The 18,955-nt window shown below is 38.8% G+C and overlaps 1 protein-coding gene across 19 annotated transcripts in view; it reads right to left on the bottom strand.

The window, feature by feature from the left end:
* nav1a (neuron navigator 1a) overlaps positions 1-18,955 on the bottom strand; it is a 274,565-nt gene that overhangs the window by 102,898 nt on the left and 152,712 nt on the right. For 5 of the 19 annotated variants that reach the window (XR_015523122.1, XR_015523124.1, XR_015523123.1 and 2 more), the window contains exon 1: positions 1,748-1,905. The exons of the other annotated variants lie outside the window; for them this stretch is intronic. Coding sequence is in view for 2 of the 5 variants with exons in the window: in XM_087306516.1 (XP_087162642.1) it covers positions 1,748-1,830 (83 nt within the window). In the remaining 3 variants the exon portion in view is untranslated. Of the gene's footprint in view, positions 1-1,747; positions 1,906-18,955 lie in introns of those variants that run through there. 19 annotated transcript variants of the gene reach the window in all.

Raw genomic sequence — 18,955 nt, 5'->3', positions numbered from 1 at the left:
AGTGTTTACTTCATTAATGCCACTAATATCTGCACACTCCACATGCTATAAATTCATTTCTGTTTAGTTCAGTTATGACTTTAGTCAGATTAAGGGAATCAAAAATCACTGTTTCGAGTTTATGTAGGCATGAGTTTACATACAGTTAAAAATTCATGTTTACCTGAATAAACAGTTAGTAAACACAAGTACATCTTATTGAACATGATTTATTTTCATCACCAATTATCAGAGTAGAACAGTTTCTCAAGCAGTTTTTGATGCATTTTGGAAACAGGAGATGAGCCCAAGGTCTAATGCGCCACCTGGCATGAGAAACCCGTTTTCAAATACTACTTATTATTTGAGAAGCACACATATTCTGAATGCCTTTGGCAGAATTCAAATAAGCCATTTTAATCTAGATTAATCCAGATTAATTCCATGATTAATCTAGATAAAAAAATATCTATGCCCACCTATATATATATATATATATATATATATATATATATATATATATATATATATATATAATTTTTTTAGGTCCTTGAACCAAGGTTATTGTACCATATGTTGATTTTTTTTTAGCTATTCTGAACTTTAAACATTCACATTCACAGTTGTAATGTGTTTTTATAGCATCAATATATATAATGTATGCATTTTGAAGATAGGTACGCCATTCAATAGGAATGACAATAAGAAAGTCAGGTACGTCATTCAATAGCACAGTACAATTGTGACAACTTGCACCATGCAGTGCTGTGATAAGATGCTCCACAAGCAGTTTTTATTTTATTTATTTATTTATTTATTTATTTATTGCGGGCAAACTATAAGCTTCATGAGTGATTATAAAGAAATTGACTTTCAGAAGTAAAACCCACATTTGGAAATATTCAACTCAATCACTAGCCATCATTTTCCCTATATCCTCTCTTTCAACATGATTTATGAAGGAACAAACCCAACGATTGACCTTTAGCCGACTAATTAATTATTAGCCCTTTGTCAAAAGGATGCTCTACTAGTAGGCTAATAAGACAGCGGACACGCCCCCTTTAGAATTCGAATTCAAAAAGGAACGTTAGAACACGTTTAGAATACCCTAAAATGCTTTCAAGATAGTCATCTCGCAGTGATTTGAGACGCAGCCACTATACAGTTAATGAAAATGTGGAGCACCGGCTCACAGCACCCCACTCGCATCCTCTTATATGTAGGTCAGTGAGGAATGTAGCCTACTGTATATAACGAACTAAAACAAAAACACCCCACGCGTCCTTTTTCAGTGAATAACCCGAGCTTTGGTCAATCGACAAACAGTCGTCAAACAATAGGAGAGAACAGTTCCTCCTGACGCGAGATATCCGCCTGTTCCCCCCTCCGCAATGCACCGATACACACCTCCATTCATTCACATTCAACGCCTCCGTCTGCGACACTCACACACCGGCGGTGACACGCAACTATCCGCACACTTTAACACAACTCACGGACACAAAGACACTCACAATATGCGCGTGGAAATTAATCCCCCAATTAATTACGCTCTCCCGCGAGAGTCATTAACCAACAAATTGTGCTGCAAATCAAATTCAATTAGCACTTATAAGCGTATACACGATAGAGAGATAGTGTATTTCAATCGGTCAGTGATGTTAGTGACTGCTGTTTAAAGTACTGACACTCTCGGCGGTCGAAACAATAGAGATAACGCGTTGATATTGATATTCAGAAGTAGTCCAGCACTGGTTTGCTTTACCTTGAGAGATGATAGTGCATTGTCCGTCCTGCTCTCTGACCCTGAAGCTGCAGCATTTTCCCGTTGAGAACCCGCCCGCTCATTATGTCTCTCTCTCCGCTTTATTCACATACTCTTCATACAGTACAACATCCCGCGGTCGCTTTGGAGGTTTGAATGAGAAGCGGCTCTCTCTGCGCAGAGCTCCGGTCTCACATTCAGAGAGTAAGAGAGAGATAGAGGGAGGAGAGGAAAGGAAACACCCCCACATGTCCACCCCCTTCCCTGCTCTTGTCTTTCTCTCCTCCAGCTGTGAGTCTCTGACTGACTCAATCATCAAAACCGCCAGTGCCAGATAGCATTACGGTGTCAGGCATTATTCAGGGGATTGGGCTGTAAAAATGAGAATTCAGTGGTAGCTAATGACCTGGTTTATTCAAGCCAGAAGTACTGTTTAGGTTGACTGAACCAACTTGTATGACACAATCAAGAAAATGACAAATCCAGATTTATTCTGACTGAAACAGCTGATAGACCTGATTGAGTCAACTGAATTGAATATTACAGAACCAACTTGTATGACAAATAACTGAATCAAATTAATTTGACTGAACCAAGTGAGTGAGAAGTTGATTCAGAACTTCAACTGTAAAAAAAAAAAAAAAAAAAAAATCAACTGTAACTGACAGCCTTGACTATGGAGACTGGCCAGTCTCAAAAATAATGTCTACAAAATAAAACACGAAAAACTGGATTCATAAATACACAAATCCAATTCGTAATCCATTTCATAAGCTGAAAATACACAAATCCAATTTGTAAGTTCAAAACGCGATTCAACAATAACTAATCCAATTCGTAAATTCAATGCACGATTAATAAATACACAAATCCAATTCGTAATTTCAAAACACGGTCCATGATTACATAAATTCAATTCGTAAATTCAAAACAGGATTCATAAATACACAAATCCAATTCGTAAATTAAAAACACGATTCATAAACACACAAATCTAATTCGTAAGTTCAAAACACGATTCAAAAATAACTAATCCAATTCGTAAATTTAAAGCACGATTAATAAATACACAAATCCAATTCATAAATTCAAAACACGGTCCATAATTACATAAATTCAATTCGTAAATTCAAAACACGATTCATAAATACACAAATCCAATTCGTAAATTAAAAACACGATTCATAAACACACAAATCCAATTCGTAAGTTCCAAACAAGATCCATAAATATACAAATTCAATATATTTGACAAAAATATTTATAACTTTTACTTGTGAATTCATGCATTTTGTGTTGTATTTACAAACTGCTTTCAATTTACAAATCGGATTGTGTAAAATGTGAATTGTGCTGTGCATATTAGAACTTTATTTTGTAAATGTATTATTTTTATTCCCAGAGCTGGGTTGCGGCTGGAAGGGCATCCACTGCGTAAAAACTTGCTGGATAAGTTGGCGGTTCATTCGGCTGTGGCGACCCCGGATTAATAAAGGGACTAAGCCGACAAGAAAATGAATAAATGAATGTATTATTTTTGAGACTGATGTGGCTCCATATTTGGCCGAATCAACTGAACTGAATAGCACAAACCAACTTCATGAATACAATTGGACCAACTCATGTGACTGAATTTGCATAATTTGTTTTGAATAAACCAACAGAATTTAATACTAAACCAACTCATATATGACTGAATCATCTATTTTATTATGGGACAAATTTATTTAATTGAACCCAATGAATCAAGATAATTTTAAAAAAATGAATCAGAATTTGAGAATCCCCTGTAATTCGTAGCTATTGAATGAATCATCTGAATTGAAGAACACTGAATCAACTTATATGACTGAACTGACTATTTTAATATGACTGAATATCAACCAATCAATCATTTTCTTTTTGGCTTAGTCCCTTTTATTATCTGGGGTCGCACACAGTGGAATGATATCCAGCATTTGTTTTTATGCAGCAGATGCCCTTCCAGCCGCAACCCATCTCTGGGAAACATCCATACACACTCATTCACACTCATACACTACGGACAATTTAGCCAACCCAATTCACCTGTACCGCATGTCTTAGGACTGTGGGGGAAACCGGAGCACCCGGAGGAAACCACGTAAACGCAGGGAGAACATGCAAACTCCACACAGAAACGCCAACTGACCCAGCCGAGGCTCGGACCAGCGACCTTCTTGCTGTGAGGCATCAGCACTACCTACTGCGCCACTACGTTACCCATGACTTTAACAGTAATCATATGAACTCTGAAAAAATATCACAGAAAGAAAATAGTGGTAGATGCAGAGGCTGAACATGAACAAACCACACAGCCCTGTAAAGACATCGGCAGTGAAAAGACACTCTTCTTCTGTATAGTCAATAGGCTGCTTTTGTAAATGAACAGTCTGCTTGAAGAAAGCCAAGACTCTGTTGGAACCACTGAGACGATATCATGAATAAACCTTTAAGAACAGAGGACAAGCCAGAGAGAAAGAGACAAAGAAGGTCTTCTTCCATTGCACACATGCACACACACACACACACACACACACACTGCTAGCTTCAAGCAGTCACGGGTGGCCCTGATGTTTTTTAGCGCCTAGCCAGGTGTGTGTGTGTGTGTTAAAGGATGTGACAGACATGCTTGATTGGTCCTTTGGCAGCGTGTACAAAGACAGCAACTGCAGGTGTGCCAGTCTCCTGGCCGCAGTGTTGCCTGGCACTAGGAGACGAAAGGGAGAAGGGCAAGAAACAAAAGGACACTAATGAGCAAAGAGTCCCGTGTAATGACTGATTTCCCTCCCCTGCCTCTGTGATCTCCCTCTGAGACGGGCCGCTGTGGTCAGAGCATTGAGCCAGCATATCCAGCCCTGCTGTAAGCAAGTCTTTGCGGTTTTATTGCACCCCGTAAATGTTTGTGGAGAACAGTGCGTCTGGTTTAAGCAATTACCACTAACCTCAGATACTGATGCCGTGCAATTCCAATAAACACCAGTATGCTGGTGTGTTACTTGGCACCGACCCTGTACTTAAAGGTGAAGTGGGTAATTTTAGTGTCGGAAGGTTTCAAGGGGGAATAAACCATCAATAAGACAATTGCTTATGCTTGGAGTCAGTTAACTCAACAGGTTCCTACAAAGTATTAAACTGTCACGTAGGTTATCCCATATGGAAATTAATCATGCCTCAAACAACGCATCTTTTGAAGGAGGAAAGTTCCATCATATCTATGACTTTTTTTTTTTTTTACTTTAATAATGATATTGGAGTGTTATTTTTGCCCTAAGCTAAATTCCAACCCTGTGCTGCTGGCTGTCAGGCACGGTAATGGGCAGCAAACACAGGTCAATTGACCAGAGTATGAGACCCTTTTTCCACCTGATATTAACATGTTTTCAATGATTGACTATACAAGGTATGTTACAACATAGTTGGCCTCGGTACAGCTCACTTTTGGGGGCTTTTCCATTATGTTCCATTCCTAGTACCTGGTACTTTTTTTTAGTACTACCTCAGATTAAGTTCCAAGTGAGCCGTACCATTACTAATGCGAGATAAAACACACTGTGATCACTGATAACCACAACCAGGGGTACTGCTGGCTGGTTTGAGCCCTATGGCAGAGTTTTTTAGGTGGGTCCCCCTCTGAGTTGAGGATGGAAGTGGAGAGCGGGGTGCAGTTGTGGAGGTTGGGGTAAGTTGCAGACAAAAATAAAGACTGGAAGGGCGGGGAGGTGGTTACTACCCCATAATAGTAACTTCTGGGTAAAGTGCATGGAGGCAACGCAGTGGCGCACAGCATGAAGGTCGCTGGTTCGAGCCTCGGTTGGGTCAGTTGGCGTCTGTGTGGAGTTTACATGTTCTCCCTGCATTCACGTGGGTTTCCTTTGGTTGCTAAGGTTTCCCCCACAGTCCAAAGAAATGCGGTACAGGTGAATTGGTTAAGCTAAATTGTCCGTAGTGTGTGAGTGTGAATGAGTGTGTGTGAATGTTTCCCAGAGATGGATTGCGGCTGGAAGGGCATCCGCTGCGTAAAAATGTGCTGGGTAAGATAGCATTTTATTCCGCTGTGGTGACCCCAAGATTAATAAAGGGACTAAGCTGAAAAGAAAATGACTGAATAAATAAAGTGCATGGACCCTTAGAAACATCCTAATTCCACCCCTCAAGCTTTGTGATTGGTTGGCTTGTGTAGTTGTGATGAGCGTGGGCGGTGCTGTGAGCCGCGAGCTCAATGGAACGAGTATTTACAAGTGTCGAGTCCCGTGAAGGATCTCCAGATGAAAAATTTTAGTTTTGTGTTTACCTTATAATTAATGTTGTTCCATGTCTGCCGGCTCCTGCCTCTGAATGAGCAAGTTTTAGCTACTTGTACATTAAGGTAGCTTTCAGAAAAAACAAAAAACCCGCAAAGGAACTCGACACAGAGCAACATAAAAACCTCACTGCCAGGCTAGTGTTATTGCAGTCAAAAATGCATGGCTACGTGCGAGGCAGCCGCTGTGGGTCATGCAGATTACACAATGCAGAAGTATAAATAAGCCTTTGGAATCGTCCTAATTACACCCCCACCCCATGAGCACCCCTGAATGCCACTACCAGTGTCATTAGATTTGCAACACAAGACACCGAACCTATATGAACAGTCAGCAGCAGCCATCACTGTACTGTTGGTTCTCACGACGTAACGATTTTTATACCATACCATTGTGGTCAGTAGTAGAGGCTCTTGCTGGTAGCCGAGGAGTTTTTCAGGAGGAGTAGTAGAGGCAGTGCAATAATATCCATAATTTCACCCACTATGATATGCAGTACAGTGGAAATGCAAACCGATCTGAGCCAACATGGCTAAATGACCAGCCATAAAAGATTAGGCTACTGTTTGCACCTGATATTAACATTCATTCAAATGCATTTCTTGTGACCACTTCTATTCAAAATTCTTTGAGACCCTTCTTATTCATCTAGTACCACTGCCTGCATAATTCCATGTATCAGAGCTACTAAGTGAGTAGCAAAGCAAGCGAATGACAAGAATTTGAATGGTACCTATGGTTTATGTTGCAAACAATGTGTTTTAGTACAAGTGAAGTATACAAAGCTCATTTTGGTGCACATTCTCATGACACGTCACATTACAATCATGTGTTAGGTCAGTAGGTGATCTTTAGTGCCTATTTGAATGTATTCAATAATAAACAGACGACAAAACTAATCTGGTCAAATGCATTCTTGAGTCCTTCTAAGAGCGTTGTGTGAGGACTATTTTGACCCGTAAACAACTATGAAAAAAGCCTAAAGCAACCACACAAAACCTCCAGACCAAGCACACTAAAAATCGCTCAGACCACCCAAGGAACCACACACTGTAGCATTACACTAATAAGTGGATAGAAACAAAGTGCCAGCACCCTAAAAATAAACCATTCCAGCTAGGTCCCTTGTGTAAGAATTTTGTTCAACAGCATGCCTTTGAAGGTGTCTGCAGTTCAGAAGTAGCACACCTTTAACCTCTAACAGTCTTTCCATACCCCCCGCTTCTCCCAGAGTCTGTACTCTAAGCAGCCCAAGCGGTTGACTTAATTGGCAACTGTGGCGATTGTTACGGCCCCTTCCTCAACATAATGGCAAGGCACCGACTGGAGACTTTGATTTCCCTGGGAAACTGTCAGTACAAGAGATGAAAGAGGGACCGATGAGTGCTGAGGAGACCTGGGAGTCCTCATCCACCTTATCTAGAACTCATGAGCTACCCACTCCCTGTCTTATTCACTCCCTACTTTTAGGAGCTAATGCCCTTGGCAAGATGAGAGTTGAGCAAACAATGCATTACTCAATCATATAGACTGGAAAATAAGCTTGAGCATTCCTGATTTAAAAGTATGCATGTCCACTGGGTGATCCAAAGTGTGAGTGTGCAACTCAGTAGATGATAGGGGTGCAATGGATTGTGCACAGATAGCGACATAGTGTGTGCTTCTGGTGAAAAACAGGATAATATTGATGGCATGAATAACATGCAAGGTGTGTCACTTTTACATTAAATCATTCCAAGCTTTAGTGCTCACTTTTACTGTGGAGGTTGCACCGAATGGTTCAATATTACAATGAGTATTGTGGCATGGCATCCCTAGAAGACAAACTCCAAGACAAACCGTGTGAGCTGACATTTCTCTGCTTCCAGTCTTGCTTCTACAGTGTACATTGAGATCCACTGGAGGAGGGCACTGTGCTCCTATATTTAACCAGCTACACCCAAAATATCTGACTTTGAGGGAACAACCCAAAAGGAAGAACATCATTTGAAAAATCCTAATCATCCATCCCATAACTCCACCTTGAGCAAACTTGGCCACTTTAGCACTGATAAAGCACATTGAAAATATGGCCCCTGCATATTTGCGTCTCTCCTCCCGTGAGATCTGTACAGTCTCAAAATAATGTGCTCAAGAGCTTGCAATGGTTAGGCAGAGTTTCCACGTCTTCATTACGTCGGTATCATCAACAGTCAGTGTTTTCTTTGGAGCCTCTGGGTCCTCCGGTGTGGCTCAAGCACACAACCAACGTCCGCATATTTTTTAAAGCTGCGCTGTACAAAGTGCCTTTCAAACCTTCTGGTGATAATTAGTACCTGCTCTCTAGCAAGCATGACTGAATGTTTTATCTCAAGATACCCTTGATATGGCATGATTATTTCAGCTGTAAAGGAGCGACCGCAGGAGATGGAATCGTTGGTATTTGCACGAGTCGTAAAATACATTAAGTGAAGCATGCGACTTCTATGAGGAAACTTGCATGGATGCTACAGCCCAGACTGACGCAAGCGCCAAGCTTCAGTCCGTCTGAATTAAACACAGTTGCATGAAATGAAAATTTGCTTTCCTAAAGAAAGACAATACAACTTCAAAGCTGGCTCAGATTTTCGAGATAGGCGACATATTCCACAGTGCTGGAGAGGAATTCCTTTGGAGACTAGCTTTAACAAGAATCCATTTCACCCCAATTCTGAACTTTCCATTGTAAAACTGACCTCGGGAGTAGGAAAAACAAAACCTCACGTCACTCTCTTTGAACGCTCCACCCTATTGCCACTGCCTATGCTGTGGTCAGATAGAAGAGCCAAATCTCGCACTACTGCAAGACACTTCAATCTCTTTAGCAGGAGCACTTTGGCTGGTTGGCTGCTCTGCTTTGTCGGGGTTTTTTTTTTTGTCCTATTTAGTCCTTTTATGAGGGAAAGGGGAGCTGATGTGACTGAGTGGCTCTCCCACAGGGTGTTTTAAAGAAGGGCGAGTGTGGAGCTAGCTGAAACAGGTGGACAAAAAGGAGAAAGAGGGAATGATGCATGAAGTCTTACAGGAGACCATAAGAGAGCCCCAGCAGGAGGGCAACCTCTGGGTTTCATATGCATTTCAGGCCCCTTTAGAACTCATTGTTTGACCCTGCAACTGTGAAAAATGGGATTGTCTATTTGTTAGCAATTTCATAAAATAACATAGGGCTATTTTTGTCATTTGAAAAGCTTTGCTAGTAGGGATGGTGTACATTTCATGGGGTGTGGGTTACTTTTATGAAAGATTTACTGCTTTTAAAAGGTTTATATTCCTTTGTCTTTGTTTTGCTGCTTTCACTGGATGGTTAATAACACATTGAACCAAGCAGCATAACTAATTTTGTTTTTCGGCTAAAGTGCCTCAATTACGACTTTTTGAAAATTACCTTTCATGCAGTGCGTAGCACATCTCTTGTGAATGAAACATCTACATGAGATTTAAAATCTGAAAGCACCCAATGTAGACTCTTAAAAATTATCGACTCAGAGAAGTTAATATGAATCACCAATAAAAAGGAGATTTAGCCATTTCGTAGAGACATCTGAATGAAACATTGCCTGCCCAGTTGATGAGTGCTCAGATCCAGGAAAGCTATTTTTTTTTTATAGTCGTGAATGGTGTTCTGTTCATAACAGGTGTTCAATCATAACAAATTGAGTCATCAGACCAATAACCACAGATAATGGCTTGTTTCCATTGAATGGTATGGTATGGTACAGTTTGGTACACCTCTATGCCAGTTTCTACTATCAAAGGGTACCAAAAAGTGAACTGTACATACCACTTTTTGGGTACATTTTCCAAAGGGTACCTAACTCAACAAAAATACCCAAAGGTGGAGCTAGAAGCGCAGCTGAACACTATTGGTTTACAGAGAAACATCACTAGCACGTGTACAATCGAGGAGAATGAAAACAAAGGAAGAGCCATATTTTTATGCAAAGCCAAGACATTAAATCATAATAAAATATACATATAATAACGAGCCATCGTCGACCAGAGTTCAAACAAACCTTATCTCAATCTTGATGAACAGGCACAAAGCCTAGAAGTACAGAATCTGCCATGTGTCATGTTGTTGTTTTTTAAGGTCATCTAAAAGCATGAGTGGTTTCAGTTTCTTCAGAGAGCTCGTGGTCGCTCGCCACACATCTATTTTTGAAATAACGAACTTCTTGTGCTGATGATAATAACGTTTGCGTGATTGAAGTGCTTCTGACATCAAATCCTTTAAGAAATAGACACAGGAGTGAAGTGCGAATAAACAAAGAAGAAGCACAAAAAACTAAAAGAAAGAAGCAAATGATTCTTTCAGCAACCTAAAACTTGAACAAACTGCTGTGTTTACTTATTATCATTATCATCGCCTTTTGGACTATTATGAACCTGGAATGACAAAATTACTTTTTAACAAGATGTTAATGTTTTGTGCTGACTGTATATCTTTCGTATCATTTATGAACCCAAATAAGGCCTAAATATATGTTTAGGGTATTTTTGTTTTCGTAATTAGTAGCATTTAAGAGACTGTAAAGCTCTGTAAGTTTATATATATATATATATATATATATACGTATATATATATATATATATATATATATATATATATATATATATATATATATATATATATATATATATAAAATCGATGATGCAGCTGTACATTTTAACAGGAAGAGAAGCACTGAGCACAGTGGAAATTGCTTCAGTTATATCGTCTGAGGCAAGTCATTTGGGATGCAGTGACAGGCAGTCAAATATTTTACTGAACATATCTACAACTTTTGATGCTCCTAAATAATCATAAAAGTCATTGTGCTTAGGGGCTGATCACAACAAACGCACTTTTCTGTTCTAAAACACAAGCCGCACCACACTTTTTTGTCTATGACTGAATTAGCTTGGTATTGTGCGAGAGTGATGCTGTTGATATTGGTATAATTTGAACATTTAATAATATTGTGAAATGTAACATTTGTGAGTCATACAGCACTGGATATCTTAAAACAAACAGCAAGCACAAGTCTCTCCTCCATCTTCAAAAGTCTCCGTAGTTGTCTTGTCAACACAAACACTGCAACCACCTCAATTGAAACCCCGCTCCCAATTTCATTTGATTGGAGAATGAAACAGACGCGACTGACTTGACGCTCTTTTTCCGCTGTAAATGGACTTTTTGCAACTGCAAGCGCACAGCTCACAATGGCAAGAATGCAAGGCACACAGGGCACATAAGCAGCCTGCAAAATGCTCACGGCCGTTAGTAAATCATTCAAAAAAGTCACTTCTCAACGCAAAAACCTTGTTCGATGTGATCAGCCCCTTAGGAGGTTTCCTGAAGGTGCAGCTGAGGGGTTTGCGTCTTTAATAAACTACAACAGTTTGCATTTATTGAAAAGACAGAATTATTAATGAATCTATTTGAAACACTCCCTTAAATGTCATGTCACGTCTCATTTTTGGGCTCATGTGCACCCTGCACTCACACTACAAGCATACTGCGCACTTCCAACTGGGCATGGAGCTGGCCAACTGAACTGTGCCTGGGCCAAATTCGGAGCAAAACAAACGTTATCAACATTTATACACAAGTAGGCCTATTTAGTGTATAAAGCATCTGTTTTGTATATAATATGTGAGGGACCCGTGCAGTTTTATTTTGACATTTCCTTGAGCAAGAACGACATTGACTGCAAATTTCTGTAGTACATCATGACCACCAAAAGGGTACCAGTACCATTTGGCAGTGAAGACACAAGCCTGATAAAGGTCACCGGTACCATACCGAACTGAACCGTACCACTCAGTGGAAACGAGGCACAAGTGTCATGTAAAAGAGGGGTTTGGAAAAATGAATCACTGAACAAATCATATGGGAGTCTTTAGGCTAAACAAATAAATATTACAGGACAACAAAGGTGTTTTTTGACCTTGTATCTACAGTATACGCTTATTTCACACGGCCGCCATTTTAAAGAATCAAAGTGAGGCTGCGGTGGGAAGAAACCCGGAAGTATAGGTCCAGCACTGTAAACAAAACACGTGCCGTGTACTATAAACCTCCAGCTGTTGCAGAGATTTCAAAATGCAGAAATGGTGTAACCATCACTTTAATATTATTCAGGAAGTTTATTTTAAACAATTAAAAGCAATTTAGCATCAAACAAGATCACAATCTCAGTGATACGCTTAAGTGTCCTCCTAGGCTTCAGCTCATGGCACTAGTTAAACACCGTGAGGACGGTTTCCTGCTTCAGCCTGTGTAACCCGGTGAGTGATAAAACACTGCAGTCCTCTGCAGCACACCCTCGTGTTGTCTTTAATAGTGTTATCCTGGTACTGAAGTTTTAAACCCGGCTATTTCCCGCTAACATGGAAGCGCTGCTGAGTGCGGATGACTCGACTGATCTTCACGGCTTCGCGCTTCAGTCTCCATGTATTTGTGTTTGGTTTGCGCTCAGTTTACCGCTCTTCACCCAGTGCAAGCACAGATACACGGACTGGAGCGCGAAGCAGCCGTCAAGATCAGTCGAGTCATCAAGCAGATCGCTCGGCTCGTCTGTGTTTGTGCTCAGTATACAGCGGTGGGTGAACTGATGACCTTCTCGGCCAATCACAATCATTTCTGTTAAACACGTGAACACAATGGCAAATCAGCGCTAATTTAAGAAAGCCATCAACATTGCCTTAAATGTTAGCACGAAATTGCCGGTCTTTCTTTTAATTCAGTATCGTGACAAGTCTAATTTAGTGAAAGAATCAGTTTATTAACTCGAGTTTGATAAATGGCATCTATAACGTGTGTTTGGGAAAGAAAACGTTAGCTAACTAGTGCTATTTCCCTTTACTTAGCTGAAAATGAGCTCTGATATCCCTTTTTACATTCACCATTCATTCAGAACGGACCTTCGGGTCACCCGGAAGGCAGAGAAATGATAAATTTGTGTCACTTTATTTTCGCTGATAAGATATATAGCCAGTTACACAACATTCCTATGTAACTCCCAATGATACTTTTGGGTTTCTTCCCACCGCAGCCTCGATTTCGCTTTTGAAAATGGCGGCCGCGTGAAATCAGTCTATATCAGCCTGTTGTTGGGGACTCCGAAATATAATGTTTTATAATCCATAATTGGGACAGTTTACAGGATTAAAGTTAAGGGATTATTGTGAGTGATTCGTTGTTGCAAGAACATGATTGTAAGTAAATTACGGAAGTTTTGATTTCTGTGTGAAGTATTTTTTGAAGCATGCATGGGCATGCCACCAACTAATTTTAAACTTTGGAAAAACACATCCACTGGACTCTTTGTCCAATTTCACTTCCACTTTTCTTTGCTCAATATTGTTTTGCACGGCCCCTCCAATTACTCCCCCGGCCCACCCAGACAGCCCGAACCAGAGAAGTGGGTCTGAGTGGAACAAGTTGACGGAGCTAAATCCTTTTGATGTTGTTTCTGCCTTGAAAGCTTCAGTGGACTCTGTGGCCATTCTGCCTAACTTTGGCCTCCTCATATTTTAACAGAGTCGTGAAATTCCCCAGAGCAAACTGTTGAGCTGAGGAATGACAGGGGTTGACCGATTGAGTTTCTTCGCTGAGTCCACTAAGGTTGAGTTAAGAGAAAGGCTCCAATTCCAGTTCAGCTGAAGGATTTAAGTACAGTTTGTTTATTTCACATCCTAAGTATTAAGTCTAACAGATGTGTTCCCAAAAGAGAACACCGCAGAGGTCAACACTGTTTCTAGGCTATTCAATCAGTCCTTCACCTACAAGGAAAGAGCCCCTGCTTTTATTCAAAATACAGTATGTAGGGATTTACCGCGGAATGAACCGCCAACTTATCCAGCAACTTTTTACGCAGCGGATGCCCTTCCAGCCACAACCCATCTCTGGGAAACTATAGAAAAACTGTTTTAAAAAAAAGAAGAGAAGTCTAATTCACCATTTAAACCTGGAAATCTGGTTGCTTTTCTATAGTTTCCCAGAGATGGGTTGCGGCTTGAAGGGCATCCGCTGCGTAAAAACTTGCTGGATAAGTTGGCAGTCCATTCCGCTGTGGCGACCCCGGATTAATAAAGGGACTAAGCCGACAAGAAAATGAATGAATGAATGAATGAATGAGTGTTTCTATAGATCCTTTACAGATTATCATTATACATTGATGTATGTTTTTGTATAAGTATTTTCCATTTATTTATTTATTTTTATTTTTATTTTTTCTCTCTCTCTCTTTTCCCATATATGCAAGTTGGTGTTTGTGTATCTATGCCGAATATATGATGATGGTAGACTTTGCTTGTTAAATTATTTGAGTGCCATTTGAGATGTTTAAATGAGTCATGTGACCGTATTACTCAAAAGAGACTCTAGACGCACCTGATCACTGTTACCCTGATGAAGGCAGACTTCTGCCGAAACGCGTAGGTTTTTAGAGATTTAGCCATGTGAATAAAGGCTTTTTAAATTTTCACTTTATTCGAGTGCCTTGGACTGATTCTTGTTGATAATTTATTTTGTGTTCAACAAAAGAAAGAAAGTCAAACAAGGTTTAAAACAGAAAAGTAAATGATGACTTAAACTATCTCTTTAAGTACAAAAGTGCACCTTTTTAAAGGGTATCTTCCCAGTCACAGATTGTCCCTTTATTTTTGAGTGTAGGAGTTTATTATGATTGCAAAGGTCAGAGCATTTTCATGGAAGAGTGTTTATCTCAAATAGACCCCACACAGAGGCCAAGTCACTTTATTAACTTCTTTCTTGGTCCGTCTCGTCAACACCATTGTGTCAAGTCCTTCAAAGCAATTTGGTCTCACATTAAGATTTCGTTGGCATGTTCGAGAGATTTGCAGACTACTCCCCAGAGCCTCCCTTAACCAGTGGCTTTCAGGGCATTCAGTTGTGCCAGCTTCGCTAATCACTCTTGACCCCTCCTATTTAGATCACACTCCTTTGGTGAGCTGAGAGGGGATTAAAGACCTTCCGGATCATTTGCTTCCAGAATACATGCACGTTTATTTCATGAGCTTAGAAAAAGGACCACGGGTAGTTGAAGAGGGAGGGGGAGATTTGGAGGGGGGAACTTAACGGAGATTTCAGACAAGATTTGCACAGTCGCAGCAGGGCGGTGTGTCTCTGCTGAGCCATTAAAGCCAGCAAATTCATACTCTTTGTCCACTGTAGCTGGTAATAGTGTCCAAGCTGGAAGACATACTGTATAGGACAAAAATTCTTCAGGATCACTTCTTTAAACAGACAATTTACCAAAAAAAAAAAAAAATGTGGTCATGGTAAAGCCCAGCTGTCAATTAATTTATTTGATAAAATATTTTTATTTCTTTCGTTATTTGTTTATTGTATGATAGATGCTTTGATTCATGATTTATGTATATGTATTTAATTTTAAAGTTTTACCTGTTGTGCTGTGACGGAAGTCATTTGTAAGGTGACCGGAAATTACAGTTTTTTTCAATTGTTCACACAAATTATCTGAAAGCAGGTCTCATATTGTCAGAACTCTACAGACACTCACAAAACACACACACATTGGGCAAAACTCTTCAATTCTTCTGCAAAATGAAACTCTACGTTCAAAACAATGTGATTTCTTCTCAAAATGGTCTTTTGTTTTTAAATGACACACACAAGCCACCACATAAATAGACATTCATAAGATCAGTTGAACACTGATTTGCTGAATGTAAAACACTATGGCCACTTCTTCTCCATTCAGTTACATGTTGTAGTCATTGTGTAATGTAATTGTGTGTAAACAATTGGAAAAAACTCTAAAATATATTTGGTACCGTGTATTTGTGTATTTTGAATAAAAACAATATTCTTAAATATTTTACAATGCACTTATGTAGGTCTATGTATTGTCTGTAGTATATAACTGAACAAAAAAGGCTTACAGTAAGTCATTATGATGAATGGAGATAGTCATAGTGGTTTACATTAAGCACATCAATGTTCAACTGTTCTTATAAATGTCTATTCATGTGATGGCTTGTGTGTGTCATTTAAAAACAAAATACCATTTTGAGAAAAAAATCTCATTGTTTTGAAGGTAGAGTTTCATTTTGCAGAATAATTGAACGGTTTTTAGAATAATTGAACGGGAAATTTTACAGCTACTGATTGTGATTACTAGACATAGTAATAAAACAGTTAGTGACGTTATGATCCATACTCCATCGCAAGAATCTTTGCATGTCTGCCATTATGACATTTTCTGTTCCCAGATCGGAGCGAATCCGGGAAGGTGTCCCAAGCCTCTTTTCAACTAATGCTATGAAATAACCAGCAATGATTTTGGGATCACTGTTTGTTGAAAAGGCATGAAGCCAAATCATAGCTTTCGAAAACCCATCAATGGCTCCATTTCTACAGATTCCAAAGGGCTTCAGTTTGTCGTAGGAGTCGACGTGATATGGCGGCAAATCAATGCCAATATTAATCGAGCACAGCAATGATGTTTGCGCGCGTTTAGAAGTGAACCGTGAGCAGATTACAGGTCTACACGCGAGAAAACTACAGCTCACATCATCATCTATGTCACGTATGGCGGCAAATAACATGATAATTATATTGTACAAACATGATATTATATTGTAAGAACGTGATAATTATATTGTACAAACGTGATATTATATTGTAAGAACGTGATATTATATTGTACAAACGTGATATTATATTGTAAGAACGTGATATTATATTGTAAGAACGTGATATTATATTGTACAAACGTGATATTATATTGTAAGATTGTGATATTATATTGTACAAACGTGATATTATATTGTAAGAACGTGATATTATATTGTACAAACGTGATAATTATATTGTACAAACGTGATATTATTTTGTAAGAACGTGATAATTATATTGTACAAACGTGATATTATATTGTACAAACGTGATATTATATTGTAAGAACGTGATATTATATTGTACAAACGTGATATTATATTGTAAGAACGTGATATTATATTGTAAGAACGTGATATTATATTGTACAAACGTGATATTATATTGTAAGAACGTGATATTATATTGTACAAACGTGATATTATATTGTAAGAACGTGATATTATATTGTACAAACGTGATATTATATTGTACAAACGTGATATTATTTTGTAAGAACGTGATATTATATTGTAAGAACATGATATTATATTGTAAGAACGTGATAATTATATTGTACAAACGTGATATTATATTGTAAGAACGTGATATTATATTGTAAGAACGTGATAATTATATTGTACAAACGTGATATTATATTGTAAGAGCATGATATTATATTGTAAGAACGTGATAATTATATTGTACAAACATGATATTATATTGTAAAAACGTGATAATTATATTGTACAAACGTGATATTATATTGTAAGAACGTGATAATTATATTGTACAAACGTGATATTATATTGTAAGAATGTGATAATTATATTGTACAAACGTGATATTTTATTGTAAGAATGTGATAATATATTGTAAGAACGTGATAATTATATTGTACAAACGTGATATTATATTGTAAGAACATGATATTATATTGTAAGAACGTGAAAAGTATATTGTACAAACGTGATAAAGCTCAGATTTTATTTTTATTTTTTACCTGGGTGGCAGCTCTAGGCTTCCGTAATAACTAAAACTGTATTTTTCTTAATATATATTTATCTTCTTTTTTAGACTTATTTTTTAAACATTTACCATAAAAAAACACTAATCTGCTTCAAGCAGATATATCTGAGGCCAAATAACGTATTACAACACAAGAAATGCCTCTATTCCCTATTTTTCCCATGCAGTTAAATAGTCCACTCCTTTGCGTATAAGTTTTGAGAGCAATATATGAGCATCTGAAAAAGGGCAAACGGAGAAGGTATCATTGAAATATAACGTGGCAACCTTGAGGAGCCCATAATGATGCTGGAAAAAAAAAGTCCTTCGGGGTAATGAATAAAGCAGCATGGTGATGCAATAGCCACAGTATACTACAGACTGAGAGAAACACGCTTTAGAGCCATTTAAACAGCTGTTGATAGACCAACCAGACGGTAATAATATAGTAGAGCTCGTGCTTCGATGTTCTTTTCCATTTGGGACCTTTCACGTTTCCCAAAAGGTCAATCTCTTTAGAGGGAACACCAAATCCCATTGACGAACTTGTCATTTTTTCCCCCACAAAAAAATGTGGCCCATAAAAAAAAAAAAAAAATATATATATATATATATATATATATATATATATATATATATATATATATATATATATATATATATATATATATATATATATATATATATATGACAATACGAGACAACATATGACTGACAGCATTCTTTGTTAATGACAGCATTACCATTGCTCAGTCCCCATGCCTCACATGTCAGGACATGTTCTATACAATAGGGGGTTGTCAAGCTTCATCCACACGTAGCATCAGCCTCCCACTGGCTTTTGCTAAGCGACAACCTTCAATCCGTGTGGAGGAGTTGTGGGTTTGTTAGGGTCACTTGACTCCTTCCCAGAATTCACCTGAGATCGTGGGAGAGATGTCAGAGGAGTCATGCCTCGGGGCATGATGAGAGGTCAACACCACTGCATCAGCAACCTGCCAGCACAGCAAAACGCTCTGGGAGGGTATGGGGAAGCAAACTGGAGACAAAGAAATCTGCATTTTACTGCAGGGGAATCTGAAAGGGTGAAGCCACTGAGTGTTTCTGATGCACTCAACGCGATGACAGATGACAGAGGTCAAAACAACACTACTGTATTGTTAGCTGTGTTACAAAAGCTAGTTTTACTGCCTACATAGGCAGCATCCTAACAATAAGGCCACCTCATTAGTG

Source organism: Danio rerio, chromosome 23 (assembly GCF_052040795.2).
Source record: "Danio rerio strain M-AB ecotype USA chromosome 23, GRCz13ab, whole genome shotgun sequence".
Taxonomy (NCBI): domain Eukaryota; kingdom Metazoa; phylum Chordata; class Actinopteri; order Cypriniformes; family Danionidae; genus Danio; species Danio rerio.
This window is presented reverse-complemented; position numbering and strand designations above follow the sequence as displayed.